Source organism: Lynx canadensis, chromosome X (genome assembly GCF_007474595.2).
Source record: "Lynx canadensis isolate LIC74 chromosome X, mLynCan4.pri.v2, whole genome shotgun sequence".
In the NCBI taxonomy this organism is placed as follows: Eukaryota; Metazoa; Chordata; class Mammalia; order Carnivora; family Felidae; genus Lynx; species Lynx canadensis.
Window position 1 is genome coordinate 109,033,795 of NC_044321.2, and position 27,466 is coordinate 109,061,260.

At 43.5% G+C, this 27,466-nt stretch overlaps 1 protein-coding gene across 1 annotated transcript; it reads left to right on the forward strand.

Moving 5' to 3' along the window:
* Positions 1 to 2,838: 2,838 nt before the first annotated feature.
* ZNF449 (zinc finger protein 449) lies at positions 2,839 to 25,013 on the forward strand. The gene is made up of 5 exons (XM_030305980.1): positions 2,839 to 3,181; positions 4,880 to 5,328; positions 6,913 to 7,117; positions 21,771 to 21,884; positions 22,076 to 25,013. Exons 2-5 carry the CDS (start codon positions 4,975 to 4,977, stop codon positions 22,957 to 22,959), a joined length of 1,557 nt encoding a protein of 518 aa, XP_030161840.1. The 5' UTR covers positions 2,839 to 3,181; positions 4,880 to 4,974; the 3' UTR covers positions 22,960 to 25,013.
* Positions 25,014 to 27,466: the final 2,453 nt, after the last annotated feature.

The following is a 27,466-nucleotide window of genomic DNA, read 5'->3' on the forward strand; positions in this document are numbered from 1 at the left end:
CACAGCTTGAAGCTCAGTGATGTTAACGCTGTTCCCTGAGGCAGAGTTTCCCTGGAAAGCATGTCTGTTCCCAGCCCATTGTTTGTGACCTAAAAGCCAACCTGCCATCACTTATCATAAAAGGGCCAAACAGCAAGGGAAATTCTTACAGGGATCCGAGGACAAACTTGCATAACAGACGACCGGTTTGTCACTTTGGACCCCACGAGAGCTTCAAATGGCTTCAAGAGTGCAAATGTGTGCATGTGATTGTATGTGGAGCGTGTGGGGAGACGTTCCCAGTGCACACCTTCCCCCCATACATCTTCCGATGTACTCCACTCCCTCTTTCCTTCCCCCACCAGTTCTCCCATTCCTCACTGCTGGATAACCTGCTGGACTTGGGGGGGGGGTGTGGGGGTAATGACTTCAGCGCCTCCAGCCAAACTGCTTTTCTGGGCTCACCGTCAACTGAGACCCAGCTCTGCGGACGGGACCGGACTGCTGACCCTAACGTAACAACGGCTAACCAACCGTTGTGTTTGTCTAGAGGCGGGTCTCCCTATGTTGCCCAGGACGGAGGGCGGAGGTCATTCACAGGCGCAAGCCCACTGCTGGTCCACCTGTGAATTTTCACCTGCTCAGTTTCCGGCCTGGGTGGGTTCGCCTCTCCTCGGGTAACCTGGTGGTCTCTCGCTTCTGAGAGATTAACCAAAGAGATGGCGACCTTGGCCCACGCACCCCGCCAGCATAGCGCTCTCCAGCCCAGAACTCCTGCGCTCCAGCGATCCTCCTTGGCTCAGCCTCCGGGGCAGCTGGACCTACAGGTTTGGCCACCAGGCCAGGCCAGCAACAGTTTTCAGCACCAACATGCCAGCAGTGCCGTCAAATGTACACGGTGCTCCCCCTTTCGTCCTCAAAACCACCGCATAAGCCTTTGAGCCACGCGGGAAGCGAGGCCCAAGGGGCAACGGTCACCTGCCCAAAGTCACATCGTCAGTGGGCAGTGAGCAGAGCCAGGACCTGAACCCCTAGGATCTACCTCGGGTGGACACTGACCATTGTAGCAGCAACACTGCCTCCCTCTTCCCCCGTTCACTCTGCGCCTGGGGAAAATCTGGAGGATCACAGTTCCAGACGAAATGAGAAAAAGTCACTTGCCCAAGTAAGCTCTACTCCGGGGAATCAAGAAAATCCGAATGGGGAAGTAAGTCTCCGTGGTGTCCCAGTCTTCGGGGCCAACCAAACCAGATAAAAGCACTCTCTCTGTCCCTCTCTCTCACCTATTCCCTCATCTCTCAAGCTCTCCGCATAGACGCTGCAAGAGGCAGAAAGCGCTTCTGCACCTGGCTGTGGATGTCCTGGGACAGGAGGGCCAGGGACCGCTCGGACACCAACAGATCTAGGGCCTGCTCCAGGGTGCGCGTCTCAGGCCAAAGCCACCCTCGAGTGACACAGCTCCAGGAGCCAGCCGCCTGACGGTTTCCAGGGACCTAGCGCCAGGAGCCACAGAAGCGCAAGTGGGAGGCCACCAGTCTGGGCCATCAGGTGCGGGGGGCAAGGGGGTGGGTGGGCAGGGCAGGTCCTCACTGTAGGCACAGTAACTCCCGGGGTGTCACAACAGGGGCCCTTTTTGCTCCTGGGAGCCTGGGCCAGATGCCATGGTCAGGTTCCTAGACATCCTGACCCCGAAACCGGCCGCCACCTCCGGCAAAGGTGTCCGGAGCCCCGTGCGACAATAAACAGCACGTGCAGGATCCGCATGCCCCTGGCCCCCAGTCCCAGCCCACCAGCCCAACTCCGACCCGGGGGGAGCTGTCTCCAGTGCCCGGGCCTCTGCGTGTTCGGGGCGGTGGGGCGCCTGGCCCCTCATCTCACTTCCGCCCAGGTCTGGGAGGCACAATCACAGGTGGCTCTCCGTCCAGGGCCCACGCAGGACTAGGTCCTGGTCCCACGAGGGAAGTACCAGCACTAAAGCCTGGCGTCCGAACCCCATCAGCACTAACTGAGGACCGATGTGAGGACTAGATCTCCCAGGCACAGCATCCCCTCTGGCCTTGCGCCAACTCACCCAGGAGGGGAAATGTGACCTAAGCGCGGGGCTCGGGAGGCACGAATCAGAAGACAAGAGGCAGGGCCACTGGGCGAACCCAAAGTCCCAGAAGCCCGCGGGTGGCGGCGGTAGGCAGAGAGGAGCACACAGGGTAGCGAGGTTGAAGCTCGGGTCTTCAAGTGAAGAAACTAGAAAGGTAGCCCAAGGCCACTGCGATCTGTGAGAGCCTGACCAGAGTCATAAGCCCAGGAAAGGTTGTTAAAATGCGAATTGTCGAGCTCATGCAAGCTGCGGTGCTTCAGGGTGTTGGGAAGGGGCCCAGAAATCTGAAGTTTTCCCAGGCTCTCCCAAGAAATTCTTCCTGCACAGAGAGGTTTGGGAATCAGTGACCCAGACCTAACAGAGTTAACGGAGGTCCCCACCGCTCTGATTTCTGTAGGGTTACCGGGAGAGAAGCCCTCCCTAGGATAGGAACCGGGAACGTCCCACCCAAGCCCCTGGGCTCCAGAGGCACTTAAGACCGGAAACGGGAAGGCTTCCATAGCGGCTGGAGGCCCAGGGGAGGCCAAGGAAGTGGCGACCCCTCCCACGTCAGCTTGCTAAGGGGCCCAGACGGCTGGCGGGTGTTTCGGGGCCTGCCGGGAAACGTAGTCCAAAAGGCGGGCGCGCGCCTGCGCCCTGCGCAGCTGCCCCGGGGAGCCTGGGAGAGCCGTGGGCGCCGAGGCGGTGAGTCCCCGAGCGGCCAGAGGGCGTGGCCGTCCCTGGGGCGCGGGCGCGGGCGGAGGTGCTCCGGTGCTGCTGGGGCTACGGCAACCGTCCATCGCCAGCTCTGACCCCGCGGCGTGTGCAGGGGCGAGCGACGGGCGGCGGGCCGCTGTCCGGCCGGACCCTACCACCGCTCCCTGCGACCGGGCCGGGCCTTCCCGAGGTTGTCCGAGACCGGGATCGCCCCTCGAGGCGGCGGGACATCGTGGGCGGGAGCGCGCTGGGGCCATGCTCGCGCCCCAGGCAGCCGATTTGTGACTGGCTTTTAGACGTTCCCACGACGTGTCCCCCCTCGCCTTTCTCCGAGTGCCCGCTCTGCAAACACCTCTCTATCCGTGGGCCGGGCGAGAGCAGGCTCGCTCTGGCGGCTTTTGGGGAGAAGCCGTGAGTCCCGGGGTGCAGTGACGTTTCTTTGCGGAAGGGCGGACGGGGGGACAGCGGGACGGTCAGGGCCCTGGTGGACGTGGTGGAGGGGTCGGCGCGTCTGGGGAGGGCTGCGGGCTGCGAGGCTGAGCACGGTGAGGGCGGGTCCACAGCCCCAGCCGGCCGAGTTCCTGGATGCCCTCCAGCGACGGTTAGGTGCCTAGGCGGGAGATGGGGAAGCTTTCTAGGAATCAGTGCTCGGGACAATAACGTTTCCTGAGTGCTTCCTCTGTGCCCCGCATGCTGTCGTTCGCTTCCGTGCAGTTGCATCCGACACAGGAAATTTTGTGAAATCGATGCTATCATCATTTTCATGTTACAGACAGAAGCGCTGGGTGTCAGGCTCACAAAGCGAGCAGGTTATCCCGCCTGGATGGTCTGCCGCGGGAGTCCAGGTTACCATCGAGATAAGGGGTGATAGGGTCACAGTGTACATTTGGAATGACTAGGTAGGAAGATCATGAGTATTTTTTTCTTTGTCCCACTCCAGGGAAGAGGACAGGTACCTGAGGCATCTTGGCAAATGCGGAGAGAGAGAGAGGACCCATAGCTTAGGGTGGGTGCTGGTATTGAGACACGTCTGTGACCTCAGGCATTGCCCTAAGAACATTTGGATGTTTTTAGACATGAGCGTTGCAGGAATCTGTTCATTCTAACCTTGTCACCATTTCTGTCTGGCATTTACTGGGTGACATGGGACAAGTTATTCAGTCCTCCTGAGCCTCAACTTTCAGTTCCCTCATCTGAATTCATGGCATAATACTAGTCCCCACCTCCTCTCTTTGGGTGAGGGCTACCTGACCTAATAAATGCAGGAAGCCGAGAACAGCACTTGGACTTAGCAACATGAATGCCATCAGTGGCCTTCGGAATTAATGCAGCCCAGATGGCTGATGGCCTGCCCTGATGTAGTGTATTTTTCTCATGAGAAAGCCGGCAGGCATGCCATAGCAGGATGAGGGTCACGCTGATGTGGGCTGAAGTCCACACGCCTTGAGTGGAGAAGAATGAAAGGTTGCGGATTTGGAGCCTTTGGAGGTGTGGTTCTCCTAAGATGCCTGTTATTCAAGGCAACCAAGGGTTCCAATAGCACAGGGACTTTCAGGGTGGTTCACCACTGCTCCCCTATTTCTTTTGTGGCCTGTATATATTCAGAGACACAAAATAGCTTGTATTCGCTTGGGAGTGTATAGTCACAGGGCAGCACATCTAGGGTGGTTCATTTAAGGGAAGAGGTTCTTAGCCTTGGGTCAACGGAATTCTAGAGTCGCACTATCGAGTAGAACTTTCTGCAGCGATGTCTGTGGAGCACTTGAAATGTGACTAGTATGAATGAGAGACTGCATTTTTAATTTCAATGACTTTGAACTGAATCTACCACATGGGACTTGTGACTACCATATTGGGCAGCACGGTTCTAGAGGGTCTGTGTAGGGCGTAGAACATTTTGTAAATGTTTGGAAAATGGATGCAGCGTTAGATGTGTATGTGTATTTTTCTAGGAAGTGATTCCCTGGCCTTCCTTAGATTCTCAGAATCACCAGAAAAGATTAAGGTCTGCTGCTTTAGGGCTTTGGCGGAATGTAAACAAGTTAAGGGAAGTAAGTATGGCTTCTGGTAATCACTGCTGTTTCTCCTTTCCTTTTGTCCTGTCCTCAGCTGTGGGTGGCTCCCCCTTGACACACGTACACAAAGAAATACTGGAATCTGAGACTGCAGGCCCCAGAGAAATTGCACACGGCCAGAAGGGGGCGATGGCTGTGGCCCTGGGTTGTGCAATCCAGGCTTCCTTGAATCAGGGCTCTGTGTTTCAAGACTATGACGCGGACTGTGAAGTCTTCCGCCAGCGCTTCAGGCAGTTCCAGTACAAAGAAGCAGCCGGGCCTCATGAAGCCTTCAACAAACTCTGGGAGCTCTGCTGTCAATGGCTCAAGCCAAAGATGCGCTCTAAGGAACAAATCCTGGAGCTGTTGGTGTTGGAGCAGTTCCTAACCATCCTGCCCACAGAGATAGAGACCTGGGTGAGGGAACATTGCCCAGAGAATAGAGAAAGAGTTGTGTCGCTGATAGAAGACTTACAGAGAGAACTTGAGATTCCAGATCAGCAGGTGAGAAGAGTTGGGGATCTTGGTAATTAGACAGAAGTAGCAGAGACGTCTGATACCAGATCAGACATTTCAATTCCAACCCCGCGCTTTCCCTGAAATGATTTTCATTTTTTCCTTCTGCTGGAATTGGCATATGGTTCCGTGATTCTCAACTATTAAACCCAGCTTCTGTTCTGTAACAAATACTTAGCAATGTCTCTTCTGCTGTCCTGAAATGAAATTTACATATAATGTAACCTTACATACACACAAAATCAAAAACAATACTACAATAAGTGGTCTGTGGGCCAAATGCAGCGCCAGGCCTGTTTTTATGCAGGCCATGAGCTAATAATGGTTATTACCTTTTTAAAAGGTTGTTAAATACAAGAAGTGTAGGTGATAGACCAACATGACCCATAAAGTGTAAATTATTTAATATATGACTATAAGAAAATGTTGCCAGCCCGGGTCAGGTGGAGTCTAGAAAGGATATCAAGGAAAGGGGACATAGTTTGCCATAACCGAATCAGCATTTGAACACACTCCCTTTTCGGGCTTGACTGCACAGAAGACTTGAAGTTGTCAGATGCCCGCATCTGTGCATAAAGTCACCGGGAAGGCGACAGCCACCGGTTCAGACTGGGACAGCTCAGACACTGGGTGGCACCGCTGGTCGTGTGATTTTCCACAGTGGCAACGAGTGTCAGTCAATGTGAACAACAAGGAATACAGTGGTTGTCTGATTTCCCAGGTAGGGCTTTCCTAGAAAATTCAGGTCACGCTACCATATGCAAAACTATTTGGTGCGTATATGAGCCACAGTGTGAAGTCCTTGACAGGTTCTTTTTACCTGGATGGAAGTTTGAGGGGGAACTACAGAGTTGGCGGGGACCCGGAGCAGTGCCGCACCGTGAACGGTATATACTCCCGTCTCTGCCCGCTGAGTTCCGCCGGCCACCTGCCTTCATGCCACGTCACCCTGTGGTGGTGGCGCTACTGTCCCCTGCTCAGAAGGGCACAGGGCAGAACCTGTGGCAGGAGGGAGAAAGGGCTTCGAGTTGGGCCTGAGGTGCCCGGTGTTGTGTGTTGACGGGGCTGTGCAGTGAGCCTCACTGAACCGGAGCCTTGCAAAATTTCCTGCGCCCGCCCCGGGGCGTAAGGAATTTATGGTTTCCCTTCCTCTCTCTGTCCTCTGGGTTTGGCTTACGATAGCAGATTTTACGTGCCTGTGGCCTAATCGTGCACTGCCCAGTACGGCCGCCACCGGCCAAGTGTGGGTGGCCCTTGAGCGCTAGCGATGTGGCCAGTGCAAACTGAGATGCGCTCTAAGTGGAAGATGCTGGCCACGTTCAGAAGACTGAGCATGAGAAATAAAGTAGGTGAGATATCTCCCTAGTCATGGTTGGCGTTGATCACATTCTGAACGTAGGGTATTTTAGCGGTACTGGGTTAACCGAGGCATGTTATTAAGATTGACTTCACCGCTTTCTTCTTTGTTTATGCGGGTACTGCAAAAGCAAAATGACGTACACGGGTCACACTGTCGCTACCGGGCATTGCTGGTCTAGACTTTAGAGTGATGGGTTCTGCCATTTGCCCCAGATCGATAGGCAGGAAATGCTCTTGGAAGAACTGGCACCGGTGGGAACGGCACACGTACCACCAAACATCCACCTGGAGTCACCCCCACTCCAAGTAATGGGACCTGCCCCGGAGGGCCCAGTGGCAGAGCCTTGGATCCCACAGGCAGGGCTGCAGGAGCTGAGCTATGGTGCCGCTGAGGAGTGCCAGCCCTTCCTGGACCCCGGTAAGGCAGGGGTTTTATTTCCTTTCTGAGGTTTGTACTTTGAGAGCTGAAGCGCTCTCCAGGTCTGGGGGTGGGTCAGAAACACCCACTGCTGGATGGAAGGGGACCACTGTGATGCAGCGTGGGAGGAGGGACGCCTCTCTGGGAGGAGCCGAGAACAAAGCACGGGTACGTCAGATGGGATTAAAAACCCTGTAAGCTAATGACCCTGCTCAAGAAGCCTGTTTTCCCCTTTTCAGTTGTTTTTATTGTTATAAAATGCACGTAACATAAAATTTACCCTCTTAATCGTTGTGACGTGTATAGTCCAGTGGTATTGAGTGCATTATTAATGTCAAACCACTACTAACATCCGTTTCTATAACTGTTTTCACCTTGTAAAACTGAAACCCCATACTCATTTAAACAAATAATTGCCCATGTCTCTAGCCCTGGAAACCACCAGTCAGCTTTCTGTCTCTATGAATTTGACTACTCTGCGTACCTCATCTACATGGAATCATACACTATTTGTCTTTTTGTGACTGGCTTATTTCACTTAACACATGTTCTGAAGGTTCATCCATCTTGTAGCATATGGCAGTATTTCCGTCCAAGTAAAGGCTAAATAATATGCCACTGTACGTACCTACTGCATTTTCTCTATTTTCCATAAATGTATGCTTAGTTTTCTTCCATGTTTTAGCTAGTATGCAAATATCTCTTTGAGACCCTGCTTTTACTTCTTTTGGGTATACAACTACCCAAAAGAGGTGGAAATGCTGAATCATACGGCAATTTTGTTTTTAATTTTTTGAGGAACAGCCACACTGGTTTCCACGGTAGTTGTACCATTTTACATTCCCGTCAATAGTGCGTAACTTTTCTAATTTGTCCACATCCTCATCAACACTTGTTATTTTCTGTTTTGTGATAGTAGCATTCTTATTGGATGTGAGGTGGTATCTCACTGTAATTTGGAATTGTGTTTCCCAAATGTTAGTGACATGGAACATCTTTTCAAGTGCTTATTGGCCATTTGTATATCTTCTTTGGAGAATGTGTATTCAAATCCTTGAACATTTCTTTTTCTGTAAGGTTTATTTGTTTATTTTGAGAGAGGGAGCGTGAGCCTGAGCATGAGTGGGGGAGGGGCAGAGAGAGGGAGAGACAGAGAATCCCAAGCAGGCTTCATGCTGTCAGCATAGAGCCTGCCACTGGGCTCGAACTCACAAACCACGGGATCATGACCTGAGCCCAAACCAAGAGTTGGATACTTAACCGACTGAGCCGCCCGGGTGCCCCATTTTTTTTTTAAAGTTTATTTCCCTTTGTACCTTTCAAAAACGGAATGTGCTTTGTTGTTGAATTTTAGAATTCTCTATATATTCTAGATATTAATCCCTTATCAGATATGATTTGCAAATATTCTTCCCATTTGTGGGTTGCCTTTTTACTCTGTTGAAACTGTCTTTTGATGGATAAATTTTTAAATTTTTCATGAGCTACTCTGTGTCTACCTTTTCTTTTGTTGCCTATACTTTAGGTGTCATATCCAAGAAATAATTGCCAAATCCAGTGTCATGAAGCTTTCCCCTATGTTTTCTTCTAAGAGTTTCATAATTTTAGGTCCTGACTTTAGGTTTTTGATCTGTTTTGTGTTAATTTTTGCACGTGCTGTTATGTAAGGTTCTAACTTCATTCATTTGCACACACATATCCAGTTTTTCCAGCACCATTTGTTGAAAAAAGTATTGTTTCTCCGTTGAATAATCTTGGTATCATTGTTAAAAATCATTTCACCATATATATTAAGGTTTATGTGTGGGTTGTCTGTTCTATTCCATTAGTCTATATGCTAGTAAGTTTTGAAATCAGGAAGTGTGAGTCCTGTAGCTTTGTTCTTCCTTTCCACGAATTTTTGTCTGTTTGGGCGTCCCTGTAGAGTCCATATCATTTTAGGTATGGGTTTTGCGATTAATGCAAACAAAGTACCATTGGGATTTTCATAGAGATTGTATTGAATCTGTAGATCACTTTTGGTAGTATTGACATCTTAATAGTATCAAGTCTTCCAATCCATGAGCATGGGATGTGATCTTCTTTCTTTATTTTTTTTTTGTTTTAAAAAATATTTATTTATTTTTGAGAGAGAGAGAGAGACACAGAGTGTGAGCAGGGGAGGGGCAGAGAGAGAGAGGGAGACACAGAGTCAAAGCAGGCTCCAGGCTCTGAGCTGTCAGCACAGAGCCCGATGTGGGGCTCAAACTCACAGACCACGAGATCATGACCTGAACCAAAGTCAGATGCTCAACCAACTGAGCCACCCAGGCGCTCCTATTTATATCTTCTTTAATTTATTCTACCAATGCTTTGTCATTTTTGTGGTACAAGTCTTTGATGTACTTAATTCCTAAGTATTTTATTCTTTCCGATGCTATTGTAAATGGAACTGTTTTCATAATTTCTGGAATTGTTTATTGTTCATCGTTAGTATATAGAAATGGAACTGATGTTTGCAGGTTCATTTTGTATCCTGGTACTTTGATGAATTCATTTATTTATGTTAACAGTTTTTTAATGGAATCTTCAAGGTTTCTACATACTAGATCATATAATCTGCCAGTAGAGATCATTTTACTTTTTCCTTTTCAATTTCAATTCCTTTTACTTCTTTTTCTTGCCTAATTTCTCTGGCTAGAACTTTCAGTACTGTGTTGAACAGAGTGAGGCATCCTCGCCTTCTACCTCAACTTAGAGGGAAAGTTTTCGGCCTTTTACCACTGAGTGTGATGTTCCCTGTGGGTTTTTCATATATGGCTTTTATTTATGTGGAGGTAATTTCCTTCTGTTCCTATTGTGTTGAGTGGTTTTTTTTTTTTTATCATGAAAGGATGTTGAATTTTGTCAAATGCTTTTTCCACATCATTTGAAATGGTGTGTTTTTTTCCCTTCATTCTGTTAAGGTGGTATATTACATTGACCGATTTTCATATGTTGAAGCAGCCTTGCATTCTAGAAGCAAATATCACTTGGTCATGTTATATAATCCTTTTAATATGTTGCTGAATTCAGTTTGCTAATATTTTGTTCAGGGTTTTTTGTATCAGTGTTCATAAGGGATATTGTTGTGTCATTTTCTTATAGTGTCTTTTCTGGCTTTGGTATCAGGGTAATGTTAGCCTCAGAGGATGAGGAAAGTGTTTCCCCCCCTTCATTTTTTTTTGGAAAAGTTTGAGAAAGATTTGTATTAGTTCTTCCCTAAATGTTTGGTAGAATCCACCAGTGAAGCCATCAGGTCTAGGGCTTTTCTTTGTCAGGAGATTTTTGATTACTGCTTCACTCTCTTTACTAGTTTACTGAATAGGTCTATTCAGATCTTTCTGTTTCTTTGTTATGTAGTCTTGGTAGGTTTTGTGGTTCTGGTAATTTATCCATTTCATCTAGGTTATCCAGTTGGTTTGTATACGGTTGTTCATAGTGCTGTCTTGTAATTGTTTTTATTTCTGTAGAATGATTGGAAATATCCCGACTTTAATTTTAACAATTTTTGCCTTCTTTCTCTTTGTCTCTTTGTCTTAGTTCATCTGGCTAAAGGTTTGTCAAGTTCATTCATCTTTTCAAAAAGCCAATGTTTGGTTTCATTGATTTTCTCTATTGTCTTTCTAGTCTTTATTTTGTTTATCTCTGACTGATCTTTATTGTTTCCTTCCTTCTGCTTTGGGCTTAGTGTTTTTCTTTTCTTATTAGTTCCTTAAGTTGGAAAGTTATGTTACTGTTTTGGGCTTTTTTTGTTTACTAATGTAAGTATTTATAGCTATAAATTCCCTACTTAGCCCTGCATTCATTATGTCTCAAAAGTTTTGGTACTTTGCATTTTCATTTTCATTGATCTCTAAGTATTTTCTAATTTTCTTTGTGACTTCTTCTTGCATCCATTGGTTATTTAACAGGGTGTTATTTAATTTTCACAAATTTGTCAATTTTCCAGTTTTCCTTCTGTTCTGATTTCTAACTTCATTCCATTGTGGTCAGAGTAAGTACTTTGAATGAGATCTGTGTTTTTAAATATATAGAAACGAATTTGTGGCCTAACATACCATCTGCATCCCAGAAACTGTCTCATATGCACTTGAGAAGAATCTGAGATTTTTATTCTGGCCATCTTAGTGGGTGTGAAGTGTTTCTTCAAAGACTATAATGGTGTTGAGCATCGTTTCATGGGCTTATTGGGCGTTTGTGTATCTTCACTGGAGAAATGCCTATTTAGATTTTTTGCCTATTTTTGTTTTTTATTTTTTTATTTTTTTTAAGTAGGCTTCACACTCAACGTGGGCCTTGAACTCCGGTCCCTGAGATCAAGAGTTGGATGCTCTAACAACTGAGCCAGCTGGGCACCCCTGCCTATTTTTAAGTAGGATTATATGTGTTTTTATTATTGAGTTGTGTATGATCTTTTTATATTCTAGATAAAAGTCTATTATTAGATATATGACTTATAAGTAGTCTTTCATGTTTTGTGACTGTCTTTTAACTTTCTTAATAGTGTCCTTTGTAGCACGAAAGTTCTTTTTTTTTTTCAATTTTGATGCGGTCCAGTTTAACTATTTTTTGTCTTGTTGCTTGTGCTTTTTATGTCATACCTAAGAAACCATTGCCTGATATAAGGTCATGAAAATTTACCCCTAAATTTTCTCCTAGGAGTTTTATAGTTTTAGCTTGCATTTAATGCTTTGATTCATTTTCAATCAATTTTTGTATAAGTTGCACAGTAGCGGCCCAAATAATATGTATATTTACATATATTCTCGCATATTCAGTTGTTTCAGCATGGTTTGCTAAAAGGCTCATTCTTTTCACATTGAATGGACTTGAAACTCTTGTCCAAAATCAGTTGACTACAGGTATATGGGTTTACTGCTGGACGGTCAGCTCTAGTCTAGTGATCTATATGTCTATTCTTATGGAAATACCACACTGTCTTTATTATTGCTTTCCAGTAAGTTTGGAAATATGAGAGTGTGAGGGCTCCAACTTTGCTTTTGTTTTTCAAGATTGTCTTGGCTGTTCTGAGTTTGATACAATTCCACGTGATATTTAGCATCAGCTTATCGGTTTCTACAAAGAAGTCAGTTGGGATTCTCATAGGGGTTGTGTTGAATCTGTAGATAAGTTTGGGGAGTATTGCCATGTTAACAGTGTTAAATTTGTGATGTATACACATGTGGTGCTTTTCCATTTATTTAGATTTTCTTTCATTTTTTTTTTACATTTTTTATAGTTGCCCAAGTATAAGTTTTTACACTGCTGTTATGAAATTTGTTCCCAAGTATTCTTTTTAATAGTTCTTCCAGAGGAACTGTTTTCTTAATTTCATTTTTGGGTTGTTCATTAAAAATATATAGGATTACAGGGCGCCTGGGTGGCTCAGTCGGTTAAGCATCTGACTCTTGGTTTCAGCTCAGGTTATGATCTCACGGTTTGTGAATTCTAGCCCCGCATTGGGCTATGCACTGAGCATGGAGCCTGCTTGGGATTCTCTCTCTCCCTTTCTCTCTCTGCCCTTCCTGTGCATGTGCTCTCTTTCTCTCAAAATAAATAAACTTAATATCTCTCTATATAGGATTATAATTAATTTTTGCATATTGATCTTGAGTCCTGTAATCCTACTTGTTTAATAGTTCAAATTATTTTTTAGTGGGTTCCTTAGGATTTTCTATATCAAAGATTATGTCATCTGAAAAAAGAGATAGCTTTACTTATCTTGTTCTAATCTAGATACCTTTTCTTCCTTTTCCTTGCCAAATTACCCTGGCTAGAACCTCCAGTACAATATTCAATGTAAGTGGTGAGACCGGACATCCTTGTCTTGTTTCTGATCTCAGGGGAAATGTATTTAGTCTTTTACTGTTATTTATGATGTTAGCTGTGGGCCTTTCCTCGATTCCTTTTATTAGGGTGAGGAAGTTCCCTTCTATTCATGGACTATTGAGTGTTTTTATCAAAAAAAACTCTTGAATTTTGTCACATGCTTTTTGTGCATCTATTGAGATGATCATGGTTTTACTTTTTATTCTCTTGTAATGGTGTATTTCCTTAACTTTTGAATGTTAAACCAACATTGCATTCCTGATGCAAATATTACTTGATCCTGGTGTATAATTCATATTATATGTTGCTGGATTTGGTTTGCTAGTATTTTGTTGAAGATTTTTATATCTATTTTCATCGGAGATACTGTCTGTAGGTGTTTTTTTTTTTTTTTTTTTTTTTTTTTTTTTTTTTTTTTTTTTTTGTCCTGTCTTTATCTGGTTTTGTTATCAGGGTACTATTGGCCTCATAGACTGAGTGGGAAAGTCTTTGTTCCTTTTCTATTTTTTGGATGTGTTTGTGAAGAATTTCTGTTTTTTTTCTTTTGTTGCTTATACCTTGGATGTCACATTTAAGAAACTGTTGCCTAATTCAAGGTCATGAAGATTAATAGCCATGTTTCCTTCTTTTTTTAAATATATTTTTAAGTTTATTTCTTTTGAGAGAGAGAGAAAGCACGAACAGGGGAGGGGCAGAGAGAGGGGAGATAGTGAGAATCCCAAGCAGGCTCCACACTGACAGCGTGGAGCTGGACATGGGGCTTGAGCCCACGAACTGTGAGATCATGACCGGAGCCAAAGTCAGATGCTTAACTAACTGAGCCACCCAGGTGCCCCTCTTTTTTTTTTTTTTTTTAAGAGAGAGAGAAAACGTGAGTCAGGGGAGGGTCAGAGGGAGAGAGAGAGAGAGAGAGAGAGAATCTTACTCAGACTCCAGGCTCAATGCAGAGCCCAGCAGAGGGCTCAATCCCATGACCCTGGGATCATGACCTGAGCCAAAATCAAAAGTTGGATGCTCAACCAATTGAGCCACCAGGTGCCTCTGTACCTATGTTTCCTTCTAAGAGTCTTGTGGATTTAGCTCTTAAATTTAGATCATTGATCCATTATGAATTAACTTTTGTATATGGTGTGAGAAATGGGACTAGCATCATTCTTTTACATGTGCATATCTAGTTGGCCCAGCACCATTTGTTGAGGAAACTATTCTTTCCCCATTGAATTGTCATGGTACCTTTCTCAAAAATGGATTGACAATAAATGACAAGGCTATTTCTGGCTTATCAATTCTATTCCACTGATACATTTTTCTTTCCTTATGCCAGTACAGTGAGTTGGAAAGTGTTCCATTCTCTTCTGTTTTCAGTGAGAGATTATGTAGAATCGGTGTTAATTCTTTAAATGTTTGGTAGAATTCACCACTGAATCATCCAGACCTGGGCTTTTCTTTGTAAGAAGTGTCTTGATTACTAATTCAGTACCTTTACTTGTTATAGGTCTATTCTGATTTTATATTTCTTCTTGAATCAATTTTGGGTAGTTTTTGTGTTTCCAGGAATTTGTGCATTTCATTTATCTAATTTGTTTCTGTGCAGTTGTTCATACTGTTCCTTTATAATCCTTTTTATTTCTGTAAGGTTAGTAGTAATAGTTCCCCTTTCATTTATGATTATAGTAATTTGAGTTTTCTTTCTTCTTTTCTTGGTCAATTTAGCTGAAGATTTGTCAATTTTGTTAATTTTTTTCAAAGAACCAACCTTGGTTTTATTGATTTTCTCTATTGTTTTACCGTTCTCTGTTTCATTAAATCCTGCTCTAATCTTTATTATTTTCTTCTGGTTGTTTTAGGTTTTGTTTGCTCTTATTTTTCTAATATTTTAAGGTGCAAAGTTAGGTTATTAATTTCAGATTTTTCTTTCTTTTCAATATAGGCATTCATAGCTATAAATTTCTCTTTAAGCAGTGGTTTAGGTACATTCCTAAGTTTTGGTATATTGTGTGTTCATTTTCATTTATCTCAAAGTATTTCTAATTTCTCTTTTGATTTTTTTATGATTGATTATTTATTTAAGAGTGTGTTGTTTAATGACCTTGTATTTATGAAGTCCTCAAGTTTCTTTCTGTTATTTCTTTTTTAAGTAGGCTCCATACCCAGCATGAAGCCCAATGCAGGGCTTGAACTCAGAACCCTGAAATCAAGACCTAAGCTGAAATCAAGAGTCGGACACTTAACCAACCTAGCCACCCAGGCACCCTTCTGTTATTTTTTTCTAACTTCATTCCATTTTGGTGGGAGAATATACTTTGTAATTGTGATCCTTTCACATTTTTAAACATTTGTTTTATGGTATAGCATCTTGACTGCCCTGGAGAATTTTCCATGTGCACTTGAGAAGAACACATATTCTGTACTTCTTGGGTGGAATGTTCTATAAATGTCTGTGACATTTAGTAGGATTATAATTTTTTGTCTTCTATTGTTGATCTTCTGCCTAGATATTCTATCCAGTAGTGCAAAGAGGTATTTAAGTCTCTGCTACTGCTCAGTTGTCTATTTCTTTTACTCTTTCTGTCAGTTTTTGCAGTCATGTATTTGGTACTCTGTTTTTAAGTGCATGTATGGTTAGAATTGTTGTATCTTCCTGATTGGTCATTTTACCATTATAAACTGATCCTCTTTATCTCTAGAAACTTTTTTGTTTTGATGTCCATTTTGTATGATATTAGTGTAATCAGTCTGGCTGTCTTGTGGTTGTTATTTGCATGATATATCTTTTTCCATCCCTTTACTTTCAGTTAGTATCTTTGAATCTAAAGTGTGTCTCCTGTAGACAGCATGTAGATGGATTTTTAAAACCTAGTATGATGATCTCCGCCTTTTGATTGAGTTGTTTAATGCATCTATGTTTAACCTGATTTTTGATATGGTGTAATTTACATCTGCGATTTTACTTTTTGTTTTCTATATTTCTCATATCTTTTTTGTTTCTCTGTCCTTCGTTTGCTGCTTTCTTTTGCACTGAGTAAATGTTTTGAATGTAGCACTTTACTTAAATCAATTTTCACTATTTTTTAAAAATTTTTTCCTTAGTGGTTACTCTAGAGATTAGCATGTACATCTTAACGTAATCAGATTTAGATTTATACTAATTTCATGCTAGTAAAATATAGAAATATTTCTTATATATACCTCTATTTTCTTCCTTTTTTGTGGTGTTACTATCATACATATTGCATTAAAAATGTTAAAACCTCAAAAAATGTTAGAAACCCAAAAATACATTGTTAAAGATATTACTTTATATAATTTTAAGCCTTCTAAAAGAGCTAGAGAAGAAAGAAATACAAATAGATATTATGACTTTTGTTGTATTAACATTATTTATATTTCCGGTTTTCTTCATCTTTCCTGTGGATTTTAGTTATTAATTAGAGTCATTTTTTTACCCCCATACAGTTTTGCGCTCATCTACCTCATTTGTGCTGTTATTGGCAAATATATTACATTTCTACAGATTATTTGCCCAACAGTGCACTACATATATATTGTTCCATACACTGCTTTTAAAATCTTTTAAGAGAAGAGGGGCACTTAAGTGGCTCAGTCAGTTAAGCAACTGACTTCGGCTCAGGTCATGATCCCATGGTCCGTGGGTTCGAGCCCCGCGTCGGGCTCTGTGCTGACAGCTCAGAGCCTGGAGCCTGCTTCAGATGCTGTGTCTCCCTCTCTCTCTGCCCCTCCCCTGCTTGTTTGTTCGTTCTCTCTCTCTGTCTCTCAATCTTTTAAGAGAAGAAAGGAGCAGAAATTAGTATTTATACCGTCTTTTATAATTACCCTCCCTTGTTGTGCCCTTTGTTATTTCGTGTGGATTTGAATTCCCATTTGGAATCAGTAGCTTTCAGACTGAGGAACTGCCTTTAGTATTTCTTGTTAGGTAAGACTGCTGCCTATGAATTCTTTCAGTTTTTGTTTATTAGAAATATTGTTATTCCAGATTAATTTTTAAATTTTTTTAATGTTTATTTATTTTGGAGACAGAGACAGAGCGTGAGAGGGGGAGGGGCAGAGAGAGAGGGAGACACAGAATCCGAAGCAGGCTCCAGGCTCTGAGCTGTCAGCACAGAGCCTGACGTGGGGCTCGAACTCATGAATGGTGAGATCATGACCTGAGCTGAAGTTGGACACTTAGCCGACTGAGCCACCCAGGCGCCCCTCACAATTCATTTTTTATAGATAGCTCTTCTGGATATAATTTCTCATTTTTCTTTGAGCACTTTGAATATGTTGTCCCACTGTCTTCTGGCCTCCAGTGTTGCTAGTGAGAACTCGGCCTTTAATTTTATTGGAGTTCCCTTGTAAGTGACAAGTCATTTTCCTCTTGCTGTCTTTCAAGGTTTTCTTCTTTTTATGTGACCTTTAGGATTTCTACTATGATATGTCTGGTTTTTTAAAATGTTTATTTTTGAGAGAGAGCAGGAGAGGGGCAGAGAGAGAGAGAGAGGGAGACAGATTATCCCAAGCAGGCTCCTCCGTGCTGACAGCAGAGAGCCCTGATGTGGGGCTCATACTCACAAACCCGGAGATCATGACCTGAGCCGAATTTGATGCTTAACTGACTGAGCCACCCAGGCTCTCTGATATGTCTGTTTGAAGATCTCTTTGTGTTTGTCCTGCTTGGAATTCATCTAGCTTCCAAGATGTGTAGATGAATGTGTTTTCAACACATTTGGGCAGTTTGGCACCACTGTTTCTTCAATTTGGTTTTTTTTTTTTTTTTTTTTTCTGCTCCTTTCTCTCACCCTCTCCTGGTTCTCTCATTATACATCTATTATAATGGCACCTAGTGGTACCCGACTTTTCTCTGAGGCTCTATTCACTTCCCTTCATTCTTTTTTTCTCTCTGTTCTTCTGATAGTATAATCTCTACTGATCTGTCTTCAAGTTCACTGATTGTTCTGATAGTTCACATCCATTCTTGAGCCATTCTAGGGAATTTTTCATTTCAGTTATGGTACTTTTCAGCTCCAGAATTTCCACTGGATTCTTATTATACTTTCTATTTATTGATATTCTCTATTTGATGTGATGTGATGTGATGTGATGCTGTTTGTCTTCATAATTTACTTCCTTAATCATGGATTGGTTTCGTTCTTGGATACTCATCATGGCTACTTTGAAGTCTTTGCTAAATTCACTATCTAGTCACTCACATAGGCAGAGTCCGGTCCCCACTCTTTTTTTTCTTCTAGTGTATGAGTCATACTTTCCTGTCCACATGCATGGCTCATCATGTTTTGTTGGAAACTGGACATTTTAGATAAAACATTGTAGCAACTCCGGAGTCCTTCTTTCCCCTCCCTAGGGCTTGTTATTGTTATTTGTTTGCTTATTTGTTTGGTAATGGCTGCGTTCCTTCAGTCAACTCTAGTCCACTGTGAAATGTTAACCTTTTGATGTTGCCCCTCAGGGAGCACAGTCTCGGATGTGCACACAGTCACCCTGGAAAGGCAGCACTTTTACAGGGCTTTCTTTGGCTGCCTCTTTCCCTGACCTGACCCTGCCATTAATTTCCAGCTAATTGCTCTATTGTTTTCAGCAATGCCCTGGAGCATAATTTCTCCCTGGACCAATCTAGTCAATTTCAGATACCTTTGTTGGGCTAGCTCTTGAGGTCAGGTTTTGAGATTTGTTGTGATCCCAGGAGGGCTCCTCCCAGCTTGTCTTTTTTCCCCACTTCTCTTCGGCAAGCTAGTCAGCCTGGGGTTTAGGGTGTATAGTCCATAAATCTATCAAACTCTTTCCTGTTGCCTTTCATTATCATCTGTGCTCTTTTTTAGAATATCCTTAGGCTTAAATGTTCATCCTCTGTTGCAAATGAATCAGGTGTTTTTTGTTTTTTTGTTTTTTTGTTTTTTTTTGAGAATATATTAGGAGCTACCTGTTTTAAGGCCTGCTTCTCCGAGGCCAAATCTCTGATGCATTGCTCTGGAGGTGGGGGAAATGGTGTGTTTATCTCTAAGTGAAACTGCCACTTTCCAGCTGAGCACTAGGTCCGGCCCTCAGGTCTTCTTGGGTTGCATCTCCAGGCTTAGAACCACTGTCTTATAATCACAACTGCCTTACAAGGACAGACAGGGAGTACTCTAGTGTTGTCACCAATAGGACACCCAGGGTGGCTCCTCCATGCCACCAGTAGAGACTGGGCAGATAAAAGCTGTCCCCACCTTGCAGCCACGATTGTTTGGACCTTAGAATCAACAATGGGTAGCTGGGGTAGGATGAGAAATGCTGAGGTCCTGCCCCTTCCAAGAAGATAGCCCTCGGAAGGGTCTGGGGGAGAGGCTGCCTCGGTCCCTGTGCCAGTGTAGAGTGGAGCGGGGAGAGGCACCAAAGAGAACTGTTGTGGTTTAAATCCTCAAGAATCTCCCTATTACCGGGGCGCCTGGGTGGCTCAGTCAGTTAAAGGTCTGACTTCGGCTCAGGTCATGATCTCGCTGTTTCCGAGTTGAGTTCGAGCCCTGCATCGGGCTCTGTGCTGACAGCTCAGAGCCTGAAGCCTGCTTCCGGGTTCTGTGTCTCCCTTTCTCTCTGCCCCTCCCCCACTCGTGCTCTGGCTCTCTCTCAAAAATAAATAAACTTTAAAAAAAAAGAATCTCCCTATTACCTGTGAATTTTAGCAGATTAAAAAAAAATAGATGTTTCCTAGTTTGGTGTAGGCCCTTAGGACCAATGTTTGTTTTATTTTTTTAAATTTTTAAAAAAGTTTGTTTATTTATTGAGAGAGAGAACACGAGCAGGAGAGGGGCAGCTGGAGGGAGAAAATCCCAAGCAGGCTCCTAGCTGTCAGCATGGAGCCCATTGTGGGGCTCGATCCCATGAACTGTGAGATCGTGACCTGAGCCCAAATAACGCTTAACTGACTGAGCCACCCGGGTGCCCCTGTTTTTTTTTTATTTATTAAAAAAATTTTTTTTAACGTTTATTTATTTTTGAAACAGAGAGAGACAGAGCATGAACGGGGGAGGGTCAGAGAGAGAGGGAGACACAGAATCCGAAGCAGGCTCCAGGCTCTGAGCTGTCAGTACAGAGCCCAACGCGGGGCTCGAACTCACAAACCGCGAGATCATGACCTGAGTCAAAGTCGGACACTTAACTGACTGAGCCACCCAGGCGCCCCATCCTGTTTTTTTTATTTTTAATAATTGTCACTAGTTTCATTGGGAAGTAGGTCCGCAGAGCTCCTCGTGATATGTTGGAAACCCACCTCCCCGACTACATTTCGGTTATAAATGTAGTTTTACACCATTTTACACATTTTACACCGAGGCCTTTGCTAGTCTGCCTCTTTCAAGTTTCAGTTTTCCCTCATGGCAGCTTTCCTTTGATCTGGAACCCCCAGTTTTGTTTGACCTGAGCCATGTTACCCTTTGATCCCACTCTTCGCTTTGCAATCTAAACAAAAACAATGCAGTGAATTTATTTTTCATTTTTTGTAAGCTTATGTATTTTGAGCGAAGGAGAGAGCACATGGGGGGAGAGGCAGAGAGAGAGGCCCCAGCAATCTGGGGCTCACACTCACTTACAGCAAGACCCTGACTCGAGATGAAATCAAGAGCCAGACACTTCATAGACTGAGCCACCCTGGGCACCTCAACAATATAGTGAACTTAAACAAAATTGTATTTGAAATGCATTTTTGTTTGTCATTCTTAATTGCAAAAGGTCTTTTTTCCATGAAACTATAAAATACGGTATTTTAGTCCCCTTCCTATGTTTTGACATAATGTTTTGAAACGTCAGCATCCTGCAGTTAGATTTCAAGGCAACAGTTTTCATCCCACACTTTATTGCAGACCAATATACTTTGCCAGACCGAGAAAGGTGAGGAAAGGTCGTGGAAAGAGAATGTGAGCCACAGCAGCTGTCAGTGGGGAGAGAGGTGGTAGGACATGGGGACAGTGAGTGTAGGAACTTGTTCTAGTTGTTCTTAGACTGATAGAAATACCGTTGGATGGTTTTTTTGGGTTAATTTCAAGAGAGTGCACTTCTAGACTTCCCCTGAAATAAACATAAACCCTGCTTTTGCTTGTTGGCAACCTAGTCATTTTCCATTTTATTTGAAAATCTCAATAGAAAAGATTCTAGTAAATAGTTTCATAACGCATACATTTATTTATTAATTTTTTCAGCGCATTTATTTTTGAGAGAGGGCGTGCATATGTGCAGGAGCGGGGGAGGGGCAGAGAGGGAGGGAGAGAGAGTATCCCACGCAGGCTCTGAGCTCTCAGCACAGAACCCGACTTGGGGCTCAAACTCAGGAACCAAGAGTTCATGACCTGAGCAGAAATCAAGGGTCACGTACTTAACTGACTGAGCCACCCAGGTGCCCCTCCTGACCCCAACTTTTAGCTTTCTCTTCACTCGGTATCAATAGCAGCATTTCTCAGTTTTACGCCAAGATATGCCAAAACTCTATGAAGATTTACTGCCTATTTTGGTTCTAACCTGAATAAATTGAGTATCAGACTAGATATAGAAATCATGTAGTGTGTTGATTTCAACACAGAAATGGTTTATTCTTCTCCCATAGAGGAGAATGGCCTTGAATTGAGCGTGAAAGGATGTTCTCTCATCACATGTTTTGTTTTCGTCTTTAAAAAAGAGAGTCTCTTGTGAGAGATCTTGGGTGGAGTCATAGTCATTGGGGAGAAAGTAGACCTTAAGCGGCCACATGTCCCAGATGTCGTCAGAGAAAACCCTTGATGACATAAACTATTCTGCTTCTCATCTTTCTTATGGCCAGGGTATCCAATACCAAAGCTGGACGTGAACTTTTCATTGGAGCCTCGAGAAGAGGCATGGGTGAAGGAACTACAAGATTCCAAAGAAATGAAACAGTTACTTGACTCCAAGATAGGTAAGTCATGGTTCATTGACGTCATGGAATAAAGAAAAGAAAAATTCGGCCTTCATCAGGGTAAAGAGTTTGGGATTCTACCAAGGAGTTTCTGGATTCCTGCTGGTGGTTTAATACAATCCTTCCTTTTCCCTCGTGTGTTCCTCTCTGTGGGACGCAGTGACATCTTCAGTTTCTGTTTCTTCTCTCAGGTTTTGAGATGGGGATAGAAAATGAAGAAGATTCTTCAAAACAGAAAAAACTGGAGAATATGTATCCATTTATTGTTACTTTAGAGGGGAATGCTCTCCATGGGCCCATTTTGCAAAAAGACTATGTACAGTTGGAAAATCAGTGGGAAAGTCCCCCGGAGGATCTACAGACAGATTTAACAAAACTGATAGATCATCCGAACCCCTCTGCAGGAGAGAAACCTGAGAATTCCAACTTAGAAGAGCCTCTCGACCCCAGACCCCAGAAGAAAAAGAGTCCAGGGGACAAACCTCACCGATGCCCTCAGTGTGGAAAATGTTTTGCGCGGAAGTCGCAGCTTACAGGGCACCAGAGAATTCACTCTGGAGAGGAACCGCATAAATGCCCTGAGTGTGGAAAAAGATTCCTTCGTAGTTCAGACCTTTATAGACACCAACGGCTTCATACCGGGGAGAGGCCCTACGAATGCACTGTGTGTAAAAAGCGATTCACTCGACGGTCGCACCTTATAGGGCACCAGAGAACGCATTCTGAAGAAGAAACCTACAAATGTCTTGAGTGTGGGAAAAGCTTTTGTCATGGATCGAGTCTCAAAAGACATCTGAAAACTCATTCGGGTGAAAAACCTCACAGATGTCACAGTTGTGGGAAAAGTTTCAGTAGACTGACAGCTCTTACTTTGCATCAGAGAACTCACACCGAAGAGAGACCTTTTAAATGTAATTACTGTGGGAAAAGCTTTAGACAGAGACCGAGCCTTGTTATTCATTTAAGAATTCACACAGGGGAGAAGCCATACAAGTGTAGTCACTGTTCTAAAAGCTTCAGGCAGAGGGCAGGCCTTATTATGCACCAGGTCACTCACTTTAGAGGACTTCTTTAAGAATCTTGAAGAGAACAGGTTCCCACAGAGATTGACACTAACTAAAAAAAAAAAAAAAAAAAGTTAACCAACAGCAGCCTGTTTGCCTTGGAAGAATCTTTTTGTTTGAGCTTATGAGAACAGGTTTTAAAAACTATTTAAAAAGCCCTTCTTCCAAAGTATATGAATTCTAGACTATCTGTCTACTCTTGCAACATTCCCAGATTTGATTTATGCTGTCTCTCTTCCTTTTTTTTTTTTTTTTTTTTTACAATGAAATGTTTTGTGTCCTAAGCCAACTATGTCATAGATATAAGCATAAAGCATAGAATTGATGACAATCCTTTTCAGAGTAGGGTCAATATGATGGATGATCATGTCTATCAACATAACTACTAAAGCAGCACCATAATTATTCTGCTGTCATTACGAAAGGGGATGATGTTCGTGCAAAGCTTTATATGTGTCCTCTAAGTAGTAAGCAAGGAGACAGTGTGTTTTGTCAAATAATAAAAATGTGTCGAGAACACATTTGCCTGGTAAGAACTGGGTTATTTCCATTGAGATTGTTTATGTCGAAGGAAATTAAGATTTTAACCTTTACTTATGAATTTTTGCAAAGTTTGCTAGTCTGTTTAGTTGGCGGTCTGGGGTGATGCTGCTTAGAGCTGAGTATCAACTTGATGATTTATTTTGTTCACAGAATAACTAAGCTCTTTGTGGAAGAATCCCTTGGACAATTGATGTCATACAAGTAGAATCTAACTTAATTTAGATTGCGAAACCAGTGTCTGTGGCTTTTTACTGTCCTTTGGTATTCACCGATGTGTCTCTCCGTGCTTTTAAGATTTTGCCCATTCTTTAATTCAGTGTCCCCCTAACCGTGTGTCATAGAGCACTTAGTTCTACAAGATATTTTACAAATAAGTTCGGGAATCCCTGCTGTCTCCACTTTTCTAGATGCACAATGCACATCAGCATACAAGGATCTCTGAGAGGTCCTCCGGTAAAGGCAGAAAAAGCACCTCTTTTGGCTGAGTGTTTTCTAAACTTATTTGACGCCCAGAACCCTTTTTCATGTATACCCGGTAATAACCCACAGAACTAGTATTCTGCAAACATTCCTTGGAACACACCGCCTTTAACCATTTCTATAGCTATCAGTATAGTTTTGTTGCTCCCAAGCCTAGTTATCTTCAGTTGTTTTCAAGGGTGTTATGAAAAATTCTTTACGTATATACATTTTTTTTTATATAACACACACATCATTTTAAGGAGGTGAGGGTCACCAATCGAGATAATTTATCAGTCGTTCAGTGATTCTCAACCTCTTTGAATTTTACTTATAATCACACACGCATATTGCTACTTATATAAACATTGTATAATCGTGGTAAGGACTCAAATTCCTGTAGCAAGGGAGGCACGCTCTTTGTCAGTTATAGCTGTTAATACATGAAAATATTCATTCAGCCTAGTTCCTTGTTATAAAATACAAGAAGTAGGACATTCAAGTATTTTCCCTTTATGAAGACACCAGTCATTCTTTCCCTAAACTAGGAGTAGGGAAAGTGTATTTTGTTCTATTCCACTGAAGTTCTCGGAAGTAATGTTGAAAATAAGTATTTCGGGGGCAAGTACTCCGTGCCTAATTGGTCCTGTTCTAGGCTTAATGGAAACTAGTAAAGACATGAATCCGTGAGTCCGGTTCATAAGGAGTTTATAGTATCGTTAGTTAAACAAGAGTTGGGAAATAAATGGAGAACAATGCAAGAGAGTTTGTAATTAAGTGCCAAAGCATATCACGTGCTACAGCCAGGACGTATCTTTAATTCCTGTCATCCAGGTCCCTGTATGATGCTGCTATAAGTGTGGGGTTAAAATTGACATCCCGGTAGCAATAAACATGTAACACAGGAGGAGTCTGAATGTAGAGATGAAAAATACGGAATGTAATGGCTTCTCTTTTCTCTCTTGTGGACTTGCATTCAAACCGGAACAGTGCCTTAGAATGGATGTGCCCAACTGCTCTGTATCTATGCAATATTTTAATAAAGTGGAAATGTGTATGCTCATCCTGCTTCAATCCCATTAACTGATGGTTTGAACAACTCGGAAGCACTTCCGACAGCTATGGCAGCAAGTGCCACAGTTGACTGTTGCTCCCACCCAAAGGTGGGATCACTTTACTCCCTGCGGCCGTGGTGCCGGCTTCACGCATCATTCTGAGCATTTCCTACAGGCAAGTTTAGCCAGTGGGCTTAGTTGTGAGCATAGTGTGAGCCACATCCTCCCCCTCATCTGTAGCATACACACATAGCCGGGTTTTGCAGGGTAGAGAACATCCGTTACCTGTTGCCTTGGGATACTGTCCCATATGTAACACACACCAATAAGTACTGGTGACATCAAATCAAGAAATATGTGAAATCTTGGAAACGGACACCCTAGTTAGAACATTGTGTGGCTGTGTCTGATTAAATTTCTGAACATTTCAGAAAGGCAAGGGCAAAATATCTACCTACTACGAAGGGCAAAAACCAGTACCCATCTCAGCAGTGCTAAGAAGATTAAATGAGAGATGTATTGTTCGGGCCTTACACAGGATAAGCTTTCAATAAATATTCAGGATATGTCATTCATTCATTCATTCATTCATTTGTTTATGTGTTTATTTTTGGGAGAGTGCAAGTGGGGGAGGGGCAGAGAGAGAGAGAGAGAGAGAGAGAGAGAAGCCCAAGCAGGCTCCACACTGTCAGTGCAGAGTCCAATGCAGGGCTCGGGCCCATGAACCATGAGATCATGACCTGAGCCAAAATCAAGAGTCAGACACTTAACTGCCTGAGCCACCCAGGTGCCCCAGGATACTGTCTTTTCATTCTTTGCTGTTTAATTATAAAAAACATTTCAGTTGTTGATTTTCCTCTAAATACGGTTTTAGTCCTAGTCACATTGTATAGTTTTATATATAATGTCTGCATTAGGATTTTCTAGAGAAACAACCAATTATATATAGAGAGAGAGAGAGAGAGAGAGAGAGAAAGAAAGAGAGAGAGAGATTATAGGGATTGGCTCATGCAGTTATGAAGATTGGGAAGTCCCATAATCTATCTGCCAGCTGGAGAGGCAGGAAGGCTGGTGGTGTAATTCAGCCCGGGCTGGAACACGTAAGAACCAGGGGAGCCGATGGTGTAACTCCCAGTCCTGAGTGGAAGGCCTGGGAACCGGGGGGTTGCAGGTGTAAGTCCCAGAGTCTGAGAATCGGAGAAGCAGAAGCTTTTAATGGTCAAGAGCAAGAAAAGATGGACATCCTAGCTCAAGAACAGAGCAAGGGCATTGTTTGTTCTATTCAGGCCCTCAAGATTGGATGCTTGTCCATGCACTTGGTGAGTGCAGAACGCTTTACTCAGTCACTGTGTCAAATGTGGATCTCTTCTGGTAACACCCTCATGGACAGGCCCAGAAGTGATGTTTTGCCAGCTATCCAGGCATCCCTTAGTCCAGTCAAGTTGACATGTTGAATTAATCATCCCGTTGTTACGACTGATGATTTCAAAATTATTTGTTACTGCAGTTTTCGTTACAATTCCCCTTGATCCAAAGCTATACGATACTGCAGTGTTCCTTTTAACTTTTGGTTTTGCCCCATTGAGACTCGAAAATGAGGTTCATTCTATTTCTGCTTTTAAAGTTCATTTTAGACTTTTAAAAAATTTAAGCTTCTGTTTGATAAAATTTGGGAGGTGTCCCAAAGCCCTAGACGATAAGGATCCTGGATGTAAGGCACACATTTAGAATACAGTCTCGGACCTCTCCATTACTTTAATGTCTTTAGGGGCGTCTCGGTGTTTGTGAAGGGAGCAGTGACACAGAAGAGATTGGTTTCCTCCTCATTCTGCCTCCCTTCATTTTTGCACTCCTTGCTCCCTCGGCAGGAAGTGTTTTTGGGAATACGTTCTGGATGTTATATAGCAGTTGTTAATAGCTGCCCAGCTGTCAAGGCCGGCAGTACAAGCAGGAGGCCAAATGACCTAGGAGAGACCTAGAGTCTCCATACCCAGCCGAGAATCCGAGCATTCCATAGTGGTCTATCCCCCTGAAAGCAGAGAGCCTGCACTGGATGCCTTGAGGTGTTTGCGACTGTGGCCCTGCTGAATCAGCGGGGATTGCTTCAGAGTGTGCCGACGAGGCTACCCAGGGTCAAGTCCAGGCAATCGGGACACACAGGTGAATCAGCCCCTAGTGGCTCACTGGCAGGTTGTGAAGCCTGCTGTCATTTCTAGCCTAGGGATATGGGCTGAATAATCTCGTCCATAACCAAAGCTCACACTTAAGCCCTGGGCAGCCCCGGCTTCTTTTCTAGTCCCTCTGTAACAGATGTGGAACACATGTGCAGACAGCTCACCTCCTAGCCTCTCCTTAGCATTAATCAGTGTACTCCGCCCCTTCCTTCCCCCCCACTCCCCGTCGCCAGCCCCGAGTTCTGGAATTTTAACTACTGGGACTGAAGGGTGGTCGTAGATTCTTT